The 13,516-nt window shown below is 39.2% G+C and overlaps 1 protein-coding gene across 2 annotated transcripts in view; it reads right to left on the reverse strand.

The window, feature by feature from the left end:
- Window positions 1-13,516, reverse strand: part of LOC137278210 (uncharacterized) — a 21,661-nt gene continuing 8,145 nt past the window's right edge. For both annotated transcript variants that reach the window (XM_067810420.1, XM_067810419.1), the window contains exons 6-25: window positions 13,440-13,480; window positions 12,379-12,655; window positions 11,954-12,133; window positions 11,767-11,807; window positions 11,456-11,563; window positions 11,015-11,128; window positions 10,098-10,220; window positions 9,931-10,005; window positions 6,798-6,910; window positions 6,214-6,315; window positions 5,977-6,066; window positions 5,580-5,699; window positions 4,345-4,540; window positions 3,743-3,886; window positions 3,349-3,434; window positions 2,606-2,676; window positions 2,209-2,276; window positions 1,575-1,743; window positions 1,387-1,460; window positions 1-1,149 (exon numbers count right to left, since the gene is read on the reverse strand). In XM_067810420.1, the coding sequence (XP_067666521.1) occupies window positions 1,094-1,149; window positions 1,387-1,460; window positions 1,575-1,743; window positions 2,209-2,276; window positions 2,606-2,676; window positions 3,349-3,434; window positions 3,743-3,886; window positions 4,345-4,540; window positions 5,580-5,699; window positions 5,977-6,066; window positions 6,214-6,315; window positions 6,798-6,910; window positions 9,931-10,005; window positions 10,098-10,220; window positions 11,015-11,128; window positions 11,456-11,563; window positions 11,767-11,807; window positions 11,954-12,133; window positions 12,379-12,655; window positions 13,440-13,480 (2,248 nt within the window). In that variant the 3' untranslated portion in view covers window positions 1-1,093. The remainder of the gene's footprint in view (window positions 1,150-1,386; window positions 1,461-1,574; window positions 1,744-2,208; window positions 2,277-2,605; window positions 2,677-3,348; window positions 3,435-3,742; window positions 3,887-4,344; window positions 4,541-5,579; window positions 5,700-5,976; window positions 6,067-6,213; window positions 6,316-6,797; window positions 6,911-9,930; window positions 10,006-10,097; window positions 10,221-11,014; window positions 11,129-11,455; window positions 11,564-11,766; window positions 11,808-11,953; window positions 12,134-12,378; window positions 12,656-13,439; window positions 13,481-13,516) is intronic.

Consider the following 13,516-nt stretch of genomic DNA (forward strand, 5'->3'; position numbering starts at 1 on the left):
TTAAGTGGACATTGTTTTATGTCAGGCATACATAATAAAAACTTGTTCTGTTAATCAGGACAAAGAGTCTGCACATTCATCTGCAGTGTGGGCGAATGGACAGTATACATATGTTCCCACGACAGTCATTTTGTGCCTTCAGCCTCTGACGTCACAGTATTTCTTATAAATTTACATATCGGAAGGACATTATTTCAATAACACTGGCAGAATAAGAGCAAAATAACATGATGTTCGATAAGTTTTGTTTGGTTTTGGTTGGATGGTTGTTTATCGCCGCGCCTGGACCTGACAATCCTGAGATCAACAGCATGAGCATAGATCTATGCAACTGGGAGCCGATGACATGTGTCAACCATGTAAGTGAGCCTGACCACCCGATCCCGTTAGTCGCCTTTTACGACAAGCATAGATGTTTTTAGAACAAAAGGGGCTGAATAATGTTCATGGTAACAATATTCACTCTCAGTTAAATCAGTATGAAAAACAATAGCAAAAATTTAACTCTCCACTTTGATATCGTTTTGTCATGGAGAGTCAACCATATGTTCCATATGCCATTTACTGTGTTTTATAGTTTTCATTTTTAAAAAAATATATAAACACTTTTGTTTTTGCCTCTGTTACGTTGATAGTTGCTCACCACTGTAGTCCTTTCATTTGATTCTATCACATTTACCCTTTGTTTTTGGCGCCACAGTTCGCTAGACCAGAAACATTAACGTGGTCCGAATCTAGTCTAGCCATTATATAAGTATTCTCTTTATTAGAACCCTTCCTATGACCCTGTGGTTCACCGCTGTGCACGTGGTAAACAGCCGTATAACTCCTCCCATATTCCATTCTCCACACGGACACCGTGATATTGCTGGAGTAAAACCTCACTCACTCACTCACTCACTCACTCACTCACTCACTCACTCACTCACTCACTCACTCACTCACTCACTCACTCACTCACTCACTCACTCACTCACTCACTCACTCACTCACTCACTCACTCACTCACTCACTCACGGGTAATCAATAACTAAACTCTGCGTTTTCTTTAAGTTTCAATTTCTGGCTTTCCCCAGACCTGGTGCCAGGTCTGCTAATCCTGGAGCGATTCCGCTACTTTCAGATTTGCAAGTTCCCCGTTGTCTACATCTGAAATATACCACAAACACAATGTCATATTGATCTGAAACACCTTCGTAAATTTGGCATTTTGTAACCTTATGTTGCGCGTATCATTTATTAGAATAAAAAGGCCGAAGGTTTTCAGTATTTTCTCTCAAAATATCGCTTTTTATATCAAAACTAAATTTTCGGTCAAATACCTGTTACAATTTAAGAGATCTCAAAGATAGTTGTATTTATTAGTATGATGAAATAGACGCTTACGGAGTCTTTGTACGTCATGGCGTATGTTTTCTTGTAAAGATTTTTCTTGCATCGACTTGAAGTATATCCGGTAGCTGAAAATGGTAAAGGTACACGTTTTCACCAATGACGTAACTGAAAATCATTGCTCATTCCCCATTACAGCACAAAGACTTTGGGGACATGCTCGATCGAGATTAGTTACTCACCTTCCATCCCGTTTCTTCACTAAACACGTCCCGTCCTTTTTCCGTTTGTACTCTTGGTGAATCTTAACCTGCAGGTCGTCCTGGTACAATCTCCACTGATGGCCGTCGTGCCATCTCCACACGGCCGGGCGAGAGTCCTCCTCCTCCTCTGCGTGTGGGCTTCCCAGGCCTGAAACAGTTACCTTTCTAGCTCTTTACAGTCCGTTTTGCTCAAAAGTGGACCGATGACTTGCAATCTAACTAGAAAAGTAATAAACATAAAATACTCAATGAAACGCTAAACATAATCAAAACATCAGACCAACTCTGTGTCCTCGGGTCTAGTCTTCACTTGTGCAGCACGTTACGTAAAGGTGTGAAAGAAACACATACCTGTGTCCTTGATCAAGTGTTCACTTATGTAGCACCACACGTACAATAGTGAAACAAACACATACCTGTGTCCTTTATCTCTCCTTCACTTATGTAGCAAGACACCATCACGTGTGAAACAAACACATACCTATCTCCCGAGGTTTGTTTTCAGTTGTGAGGCACCGCACCTGCGCGTGTGAAACAAACACATACCTGGATCAGGTTTCCCAAGATCCAGTTTTACTAATGTGGCACTATGTGTACTTGTAATGAAACCTACCTGTATCTCGGGGTCGTCCTGGGAACATCCTCTCTCCATCTGTTTGTTTCTTGTGAAAGAGAGGGTTGCTGAAACACATATTTCACAGTGCCACATACCTTTGGAGTATTGTTGATCCTTCGAAGTGAGTGAGTGTGTGAGTGTGTTATCAGATGGATTAGCAGACGAGGGCCCGACTCAGGCTGACATGTATGGTGTGTGCATTCGTGTTATGGGATTACCCAAGGTTTTTTAGGAACTGAGGTTTCGATTGGAGACAATTATATTCTGAAATTACATTTCTGTAAACATACCCTCATCAATATTAAAGAGCATTCTTTGTCTATAGAATATGTGAAAATCTAATGTTACATTGTTTTGTAGTTTTTGGACACAAGGTGTTGCTTTAAATACTCACCATATCTCCAGCTCGTATACTCCATCCAGTCCAAACTTGTGGGTTTTGATGTTGCCGTTACTCCAGCGCACCTGATGAGGATAAAGAGATGTCAGATTGTTATAAAAGTGTCTAAACTGATGTGTCCACAAATGTGTCCTTCTTCTATACATTGTTAAATTATGAATAGAACTGTCGGTAAGGTAAAAAATATGCCAGATTTGAAGAATCCTGTTTATATTTTGAATTATTGACGTTTTTGTTCTGGTTCTTTCTTGCGTGAAAATTACGAATAAGACCAACGATCACTACGATTTTAATCTTGGTTTTGATCGACCTTTGAAATCAGCTGAAAACCTCAACGGAAAGAAGTTATTCAAAGTACTTTTATACAACAAAATTTTATACAACACAATGATTGTGTTAACAACCATTACAATGCATTTACTTGTCGGTCGCAACAGCTGAACTGTTCATTTTGCACTTAACTTCTTCAAGTTTAGATCCTTGATGTACCGGGTTAGAACTGGTCTTCAGCAATTACAGACCACCGCAATACGGTTGGAATAGCGCGGCGTTAAACAAGAAACAACCAATACGTTTTCAAGTTTACTTCATCGCAGTTACATTCAAGGGTGGTTATATGGCTTTGTACCAGCCCAGATGTCCCAGTGTACAGTAGACCAACTGCAGTCATTTCAACAATCCTAATGTCCCTGGAATGCATGAAGCAGAGCAGACACGAAGCCAAAGTTAATTCCCACCTTCACTTCCTGATCACCCCTTGTTCTGATAACGACGCCAGTGTTACCCTCTCCACCGTCATAGTTCTTTGACTCCCAGCCTTGACCTGTCATCCAAGCACAACCATACAAATAGTCCTTATTAATCGACTGAACCGTTACTATCGTATCTATCATATATATATATATATATATATATACAGAAAGAGAGAGAGAGAGAGAGAGAGAGAGAGAGAGAACAAAGTGTATTACCGGGATAGATATGATTTAGTATTTTCTTTTAACAGTTAAGTTAATTCAGTCAGTGGATGCCTCCACAATTGTTCATTACGATTTACAACGAATTAGCAAGTATAAAACAGACAGTATTCAAAGATTGTATAAAACAGGCAGTATTAATCAGACATGTGTTTACCTCGTTTAACTCTGACTCCAATTTGGAGGAACTGTTCTGTTGGGACGCGAGGATGTCCGTCAACTGGTACGACGTCAAAGACACTATTTAAATCGGAGCGATGCCGACTGGTGCTGCCACTATCCCAGAGAACCCACACCCAGTCTGGAACAGTGGAACAGGATGATGACCACCATTAGTTCTTTATCTATAAGGACCATATGCATTCTACCACAAAAGACACGTCCTAATATCAGCATAGCATACCCAGGACTTAACTACATGTGGTGTAGAAATTGTTCTGCTCTTTAATTCTTGTATTTCTGAATACAGTAAAAACTTTATCATCAAAAGTCATTCCAGGAATACGATGCATCACCATGAGTTAAGACAGTCATGTTACCATGCTTTCATTCCAGTGTGCCGTAAAAATTACAGTGTTTCACAGTGTAAGAGAGCAGGGACTAAATGTAATGGCTGTGATCAGAATATGGCGAAAACTTACTCCAGTTCCATAATGGCCTCAGAACATCCTTAAAAATGATTTCGACTTTATATGAAAGTGTGAAAATGGCCAGATCGCATATAATTGTGTTTTGGTGACTAGCGGCACCTAAACTTACTTTCGCTCTCATCGTGGTTAATAATAGTGCCCACATCCTGTGAGTGCTGATCCTCCTCCTGCAAGTCCTTGTCTCTCATTACTCTGCTCCCAAGTGGTTCAAGCTCAGGGTTCTCGTACACGTTGTCGAAGTCGTCAGGCTTCATGTCTCCCTTCTCACTGGCGATCTTGTTCCGTACAACAGCTACAATCTCATCCTGTAAAACAGTTCATTTTACGCCGCGCACTTAGTGATATTCAGCTTCATTGTGGCGGTATCTGAAGAAGACGTTCCAGTAAACAACAGAATGTGCATCGATCTACACAACTGGGAAACGATGACATGTGTCAACCAAGTCAGCTTCCCAACCCCGTTAGTCGCCTCTTACGACAAACATGAGTATTCGAGCATAAGTGTTGAAGCTGATGTTGGTATTAAACGGGTATGTGACAATGTGATATTTGAAATATTTGTATGCAGAAGTATGTGAATGATTCGTATGAGTTATTAAGCAAGCCAAGCGGTAGAACGGGTGGTAACAATTTATGAACCTATCAAATGTATAAGGATGTGTATAGCTGTGAAGGTTATGTGCACATGAGTATGCCCCGTTCTTACCGCCCTGCCTTCTCCAAATTCAGATCATGTACTGCTCCTCTGTATTCGGAAACCGGGAGATATTCAAATGTGAATGTGAATGAGATGGTATGTATTCAGTGTAGTGAGAGTGTTGAGGATGAAAAACATGTTCCGTTGTACTGCCCCATGTGTAATGACTCGCGTGAAAGGAATACGAAAATGTGTTTTATAGCTGTCCCAACGTCTTAGATCTCTGTGGTGATGACAAGTCAATTTCACTTTTTAAACACAATGTCTATTATAGTACAAAAGCCTGCTATATATTAATATTTACTTTCATCATATTTTTGTTTTTATAATGCATTATAGTCTCCCATAGCCCTTAAAAGGGTGGCTACACACACACATGTGTGTGCGTGCGTGCGTGCGTGCGTGCGTGCGTGCGTGCGTGCGTGCGTGCGTGCGTGCGTGCGTGCGTGTGTCTATCCGACGAATATCTGCCAGTCTATCTGTACTGGGCTTGATGTAAGTTATTAGAATGAGTACAATTTTATTGTTTCTGAATAGATATATCTTCCCTAAGTCAGTTAATCATTTTTGCTAATAAGACACTTCTAAGAACTTTGGACATAACTATCCCTAGTGGTTGAAGATTACGTATAGTCTTCAGAGCTTACAATGTCACTAGGATTGACCTCCCCAGCAATGCCGCGCGCTACGTGCTTTATGGCCTGTTGTACATCAGGATAGACCTCTATGTTGCTGTGGACACAAGCATAGATCTTGCCGATACTGTCCTGGAATGGAATCATATCATCAGCGCAACCATCTTGCACATTTATGGTAAATAAGCACTTTAATGCATTCATTGTCAATGTGTGTCGTTTGTGAACTCATACATGTGACGTCTGGCCGCCGCTACAGAAATTGAGTGCTTTTCCGTAATATGTTGAATTAGGTTACAATATTGGGCATTTTAAGTCTGGCGAGGCGCTCCTTCCGGTTCCAACATAGTACCTGACTCCCTCTGTTATTATATATCTTAATATTTCAGAATCTATAATTTAACGGTACCTGTATTTTATAGTAACGGATCAACTTTGGTAGGTCCTTTGCCTCTGCTACTTGCCCGTTACCAAGTTTTGCTAGAGAGTTCAGCAAGTCCTGAAAAAGATCACTCTCACGATCCGATTTTGTTCTCAAGCCTTCAAGTGCAGATTTTTTTTTTTGTGGTTACTTTACGATTTATGTGAAGCGTTAGGAAAATATACTTAACCATATATAAAGACACATTCAAGGACCAAATCTTACTTTATCTGCGTCTCCGACTGGAATCCAAACAATAGGAGAGGGCGTGGTCTTGTGTTTCTTGGATCCTAGTTCTGTTATTAGACGGATAATAGGAACCTTAGCCTGAAACATATCCCAAGATTTCTCTGCATTCACAAACTAATCATCCAGTAAATTCAACATACGCTAAGACATTGATTGACTACAGAAACCTCTGGTCGTTTCATATCACTACTGTTCTCTCATTACATGATCATATACTTGAAAATGTGTAAAATAATTATTGTAAATGCAAGGTGTGACTTAAGCAGTCCTATTCACTTAAGCCATATCATTTAGATTTCTCAATCTCTAACTTAGAAGTCTAAGGGAGACAATTTTTCATTTAACGTCGCTTATGTTTTGATTACCTCCCTTGTGTAAATGAGCGTTAAGGGCTCTTGAACAATAGATCCTCAAAGAAGATCATCTGGCACATTGTTCATGGAAGTGATTATCACTGTTTGTTTCGTAAGTGGCAACCACGTCAGAATGCCCAACATTAAAGCCAATAACTTGTAGGAGTTAGCTGAAGCAACACTGGAATATTTGTGAGAGTAACTCACGCTGTCTGACTGGATATCGGGGCCGCTGTCTTGTTTTTCGTCAGTCAACTTTCCATCAGTGATGACAATAATCCTGGGCCTGATAAGGTGTTTGTACACCTTTAGCACGCCACCTAGTGTCGGGTAATTCAAAGAGGTTACCATTGCTTGACTTCCATCAGTGTCATCAATGATTTAATAGTTTTTAGTTTTAAACATATTTTATTCGTGAGAAAAGGATTGGGTACAACTAAGGATTGGTTGGATTGATTGGTTACAGCTTAGAACACCTTCTCCGTAGTATTTACATAATATTATTTACATTCATTATACAAGATGGACAGACAAGAACAGAAAGATGAGAAAGATTGGGGCAATTGCAATAATTAAGAAAATCTTTTTGATTGACAAATGCATGTTTTTTTGAACAATTTGAAATATGTTTTGATTTGCATGATCAGTCAGATCTGCATTGCCACGTAACAGTAAATCAGAGTTTATAGTAACATTGGTAACACTGCGTAAATTAGCCATCATGGCAGATCTCTGTTGAGTATATAGTTGACAGTCAAATAGGTAATGATAAGAGTTTTCACAAATATATCCACAAGAACATTTAGGGTTATCTATTATGCCAGCACGGAATAGATCGTAATTCAGTTGACTACACTTGTAACGTAGTTTTGTAAGTGTAATATTAGTGATTCTCGGTCCAAAATCAAAGTATTTGGGAGCTGTGTTTTGTGTTACAACAATATTTGATTTAAAAGAATTCAGTGACACGCTTTTTCTAACTTCAACTGGAAATGCATTCCACATTCTAATTGTGGATGGAAAATACGAATTATAAGAAAACTTCAAACGGGAGAAGGGAAGCGAGATATCGTCAGAGTTACGAAGATTATAGCTACTTTTTGACGCTACCTTCCCAGGAACAAGGTCATTAAGGTACGATGGTGCCATATTGTGCTGTATTTTGTAGAAAAGACAAAGTTTTCGCTTTCTCCTACGCTCTGCTAAAGATTCCCAACCAGTTTCATAATACAGATGTTCATGATGTGTATATTTGGGTAAACCTGTTACAATTTTTGCTGCTTCTAATTGCAGTTGTTCTAATCTATTTGCTTGGTATTGAGCACACCCATCCCATACCTCACACGCATATTCGAAATGGGGTCTTATGAACATTGCATAAATTCTATTCAATACACAGCGGGGTAATAATAATTTGAGTTTATGTAGAGAAGAAATCATTTTTGAAGTTGTTTTTACAATAGTATCAATGTGGTCAGACCATTTACAATCTTTTGAAAACGTTAATCCCAAATGTTTATGATTTTCAACGGTTTTAACCCGAACCCCGTTAAAGTAGAGATTGAGTGCCTCAATATTCTTATGTAAGGTGAAAATAATTGCCTCAGTTTTATCAGGATTGTATGTTGTAAGCCATCGCTTTGACCAAGCCCGCAGTCTTTCCAAGTTTGAATTCAGTTCTCTTTCAATGAATAGATGATCATGAGAAGATAAGCCTAGCGACGAATCATCAGCAAATAATCGTGTCAAGCAGTCTAAGTCATCAACAATGTCATTGACATAAACAAGAAATAAGAAAGGACCGAGGACTGACCCTTGTGGGACACCAGCTTGTAAATATCTCGGCTTGGATAGGGCTCCATTTATAAAGACGCTTTGTGAACGATTACTTATGTAATCAGCTAGCCATGAATTCCGTACTTTTCTAATTTCAACAATAAACCTTTATGCCACACACGATCAAAAGCTTTAGAGACATCACAAAAAACCATACAATAGTGTTTTTTATCATCTAAGGCCTCACATATTTGGTCATAAATTTCAATTAATTGATGGACAGTTGAATGACCAGACTGAAATCCTGATTGGTACTTATATAATAATTGGTTTACATGAAAATAGTTGTACAGATGTTTGAACATCACTCTCTCAAACACCTTGCCCACACAACTGATCAAGGATATAGGTCGATAGTTAGAGACCATTGAGCGGTCGCCCTTTTTAAATAAGAGCATTACATTTGATTCTTTCCACACACTTGGATATATACTAGTCTTTAATGATTGATTGAATAACATGCATAGTGGAATACTTATTGAATGTGCTACATTTTTAAGAAACTTATTACTGATTCTGTCCGGGCCAGAAGCTTTTTTGAGATGTAAACATTGGATTATATCAGACACTTCATTTACATAAATAGATACACAATCTAAAATAAAATCAGTACGTTTGTGGAAGAATGGCATATCAGTGTTTACTTCGTTAATACTAGATATAGACTGAAAATACTGATTAAGTTTCTCTGCTTTCTGCATATCAGTGAACAAAGTTGGATTTTCATCTGCATCATTTTGTTTCAAAGGCGGAATACAAGTGACGGATCCTGAATCTTTAATCAAGAACCGAAGTAATTTCCAGTAGGAATTGTTATTACTGCAGTACAAATCAAGCAAAAAATCGTTTGTAAGACTGACATAAAATGAATCCTTTGCATAACATTTCATATTATTTACTTTGTTTCTTGTAAGCCAGGATATCTACTAGACGGCTTGTTTTCTTAGCCTTTTTTCTCATTCTATTTCTTTTTCTACATTCCCTTCGAATTTCTGAATTAAACCAGGGTTTGTCAGTTGGTCGAATGGTGACCGTTTTGGAAGGAATGCACAATGAAATAAAGCGGTTGAGATTGTGCACAGGCTTCATTAACATTCATGCAGCAACTAAATATGTATTTCCAATTTGTCCCATTAATCATAGCGTTGAGTTGCTCATAGTCACCTCTTTCATAACATAATACTTTTCTCTTATAGGCTAACTTGGTATTTACATGAGCATCAACAGTGATATATGTACCTTTGTGATCACTGATACTTTGACATAAATCTATAACACCACTCTCTAAAACATCAACATCTTCAGATATAATAATGGGATCAAGCAGTGTGCTCGTTGTTTTAGTTACTCTCGTTTGCTCTTTAATAAGATGTTTTTTTAATATGCATTACGTTACCAGTTATGTTGGCTTGAAACGTTGGCATACTAAATACCAGCATGTATATAGGATCATCAGATGTAAAATGTTATCATATAAAGTAGGGTATAATTTGTAACGAATTACCTTTCCCTTGGCTAGCTGCCATAGCGACGATCAACATCTCGAAAAGTGGTGACCTTCCCTCTGGTTTTAATGTCTCTGAAAAAAGACAAAAGTAAACATTAATTCATACAGTTGATTTAAGTTCTACTTTATTGTTCATGGAGTGAAGGACAAAGATTCAGACTGACCGAGAGCATCTCTGACTTTGGAGTAGTCGTTAGTAAGCTGTTGAACCACCCTTGCTCGGCCGGACACACTGACCACAGCGACGTTCTCTTCCATATTATCATTCTCAGCGACATCCTCAATACCTGGACATAGGATGGTGATATCATACCGAGTGTTGAAACAGAACTTAGAAGATAAAGCTACATAGTTTTCAATTTGGCGATCCTCTATAGTTGACTTAAATGTATTTTATAACCTGAACGCATGAAAAGATTAGAGGTATAAGAGAATCGCCGTCAACATAATGTGATGGCGTACACAATAACAATGACTGGGATTTTGACCTTGGTGTTTCAGATGTATCGATGACCTTATGTCATTCAATTATAGTCAGAGTACTAAGAACCCGTGAAGGTTCCGGGGTAGAATAGGCCTTCAGCAACCCATGCCTGCCATAAAAGGCGACCATGCGTGTCGTAAGAGGCGACTAACAGGATCGGGTGGTCAGTCTAGCTGACTTGGTTGACACATGTCATCGGTTCCCAATTGCGCAGATCGATGCTCATGTTGTTGATCACTAGATTGTCTGGTCCAGACTCGATAATTTACAGAGCGCCGCCATATAGCTGGAATATTGCTACGTGCGACGTAAAACTAAACTCACTCACTCAGATTACTAAGTCGTTCTTCAGTAATTTACCCACACTGACTAGAAATAGAAAAGATCTGTGAAGACCAGCCACTGGTGTATATATTGAACACCCGCTATCAGACTATTTGATAGTGACACATATACACATGCTTGTAACATTTAGAATCGTACAGCTCATGGTTATTATGGAATATTGTGAAAATGCTTTCTACTTTGTTCGTTTGTTTACGTTTCGGATTGAGCATTGAAATGCAGCATGGTTAATTTAAAAACCTGGGAACTTACCACTGATGAAGGTCTCCGCGATGTCCTTCATCTGACGGAAGGCATCACCAGTCATACTTTGGGAGCAGTCGAGACAGAGGATGGTGCCAAGAGAATGAGCTCGAGGGGACAAATCTGTTGACACAGGTAGCACCAACCTCAGCACAGACATTCTCATAGCATTTACCTCGAAGTTGTCAAACTGCCGAAATGGCATATTAGATACATCGTGACCAACCCATTTACATTCTAGCAGTGTTGTTCCGGTTCGTTACGATTGTCACACACACAGTTTAATTTAATTATCCTCACAAAATTATTTCCCCCTCTCTATCTCGAAATTATATCACGGTTGAGGATTTTGGCTTCCACATCGTAACTTGCAGATGGACTGACGTTTGCGTTCTGAAACATCTCGATGGGCTGTCTATCGCCCACCGTTGCTGTGTATCCACCTCTTACCATCTTCAAGGGCTAACTGTACTGACTTCTCTATCTTCATTAGGTCTGCTTCAGAGTAGTTTTTCAGCGCTGATCTTGCTAGTGTCATCAGTTTGTTTGTTGACACACCTGAAAACAACGGCGTGGATATCAAAACATGGACAAATTTGTTTTCAAATTCGTAGTGTTTCATTTCAACTCATGTTATCTTCGGGAATCTTTTTTAAAGTTTTGACAAAGCCCCTCTTGATTCTGTTTACTCATCACACACTTTGGCGCGTACATATATCTATCACAGATGACTAGTACCGAATGTAACAGCCATCACTCACCTTTAACTTTTGGTTTTGCACCGCCTGTAGATGTGGCAGAGCTGTCGAAAAAACAGATTCGTTAAAAACACTGCCACTTAGTAAAACATTTTTATGACAAAATAGGACATTGTGATTGAAATCGATTCTTTTATTGTTGATATGTTGTGATATATGATATGGATATCTTTAGAGATATCTTCCTTACTGTGTTACAGATCCTTGTTCAGCAGCTGTAGAGTAACAGAGATCTGAACCTCCTGTAGGATGTGGGTCAGTGAGATCTGCTGCAGGTGTAGGACCAACGTCCGATAGATGTCGTGATGTACCTTCTTGCTCAGCTTCAGTGGGAGGCATCGACGCTTTGGGGGGTTCAGCTACTGACTGACTATATTTCAAAAAGTGTTACTCCATAGTGTTGTGATTACCTATTGCTACATGTCCTAAAGTAGGCACCAGGACATAAATTGTTCACATAAATCCAATTAAAAGGCACGCATGATTTGCCTTAACTGTTCATAAATGAAATATCAAATAATGATTTCGTCTTTGAATGAGTTAGTTAGCGCAGAGGTGTCAGGTAAATACCCCATATGATTCAAGTCTTAAAAGCAACATATGCAAAAACCTCACCGTACAAAAGCGTTTCCATGGCGCTGCTCTTGAACTGCTGCTGCCACGGCAGACTGAAAGATGCCAGGCTGTAAGGTTTTCGGACATGGAATGTTTTCAAGACCTGCCATGTCCGAAGGATAAGACTGCGCTGCATCAACATTAGCTGCGGTAGGAGCCCCTTCATTACAAACTTCATGGACCTGCTTTTGTATTCTTCTTACACTATCTAAGATTGACTTGATCTGAGTTGCTTGTAGAAATTGATCTGCTTCCTTTGCATTATGGTTATCATCATCTGGAAGGAAACCATTCACATTATGTTTTAATTCAAAACGAGAGATTCCTAACATTTTACAGATGCTACCACTAAATATCTCTTTATCGGGTTTGGGGTTAGAACAATGAAACCGATATTGAAAGGTAGCCCCGCACTCAGTCTAATGTCACATTCCTCGTACTATCTAAGAAATTAATAATTTGTAGTGCAAATTGCGACTTTTCACTATCGTTTCATGCACACTTTGGGCCGACTATCGACTTCGGAACAGCTGGAGATAAATATCGGTTTAGAGAGAGTGAGTTTTGCAACCAGCAATATTCCTGCTACATATCGGCGGTCTGTGAATAATCGACTCTGGACCAGAAAATCAAGTGACCAACAACATGTGCGTCTACGCAGTTGGGACACAATGACATGTGTCAACAATGTCAGCCTGTTAGTCGCCTCTTATGAAAAACATGGGTTCCTGAAGACAAATGCTCTCCCTGATTTGGAATAGATAACCTCGGTTATGAAACGTCAGTGTGACTCCTGAATCCTTGACCGTCTGTATGGTGGAATACAGAATACTTTCATCTATGCAAGGAAAGGGTCATACTTCCATGTATAAAAGAATCTCAATTTACTTTGGGTATTGCGAAAGACGGAATGTTGAATGTATAAACGAAGCTATGCGTCGCCAGTTTACTTAGAAACGTTTGCACTATAATAGTTTTGGTATCAAACTAGTACAGCAAATCTGTAGAAAGACTTCCACAACTCTTTTGAATATACAGTGGTCGCGTAAGTGCACGTGTACCTGACAGACAGTACAGCTCGTTGTCCTCCTGCTCTTGTGTTCTGTTGGAGAAAGATAGCATTAGATTTCACATGATC

This window comes from Haliotis asinina, chromosome 3 (genome assembly GCF_037392515.1).
Source record: "Haliotis asinina isolate JCU_RB_2024 chromosome 3, JCU_Hal_asi_v2, whole genome shotgun sequence".
NCBI lineage: Eukaryota > Metazoa > Mollusca > Gastropoda > Lepetellida > Haliotidae > Haliotis > Haliotis asinina.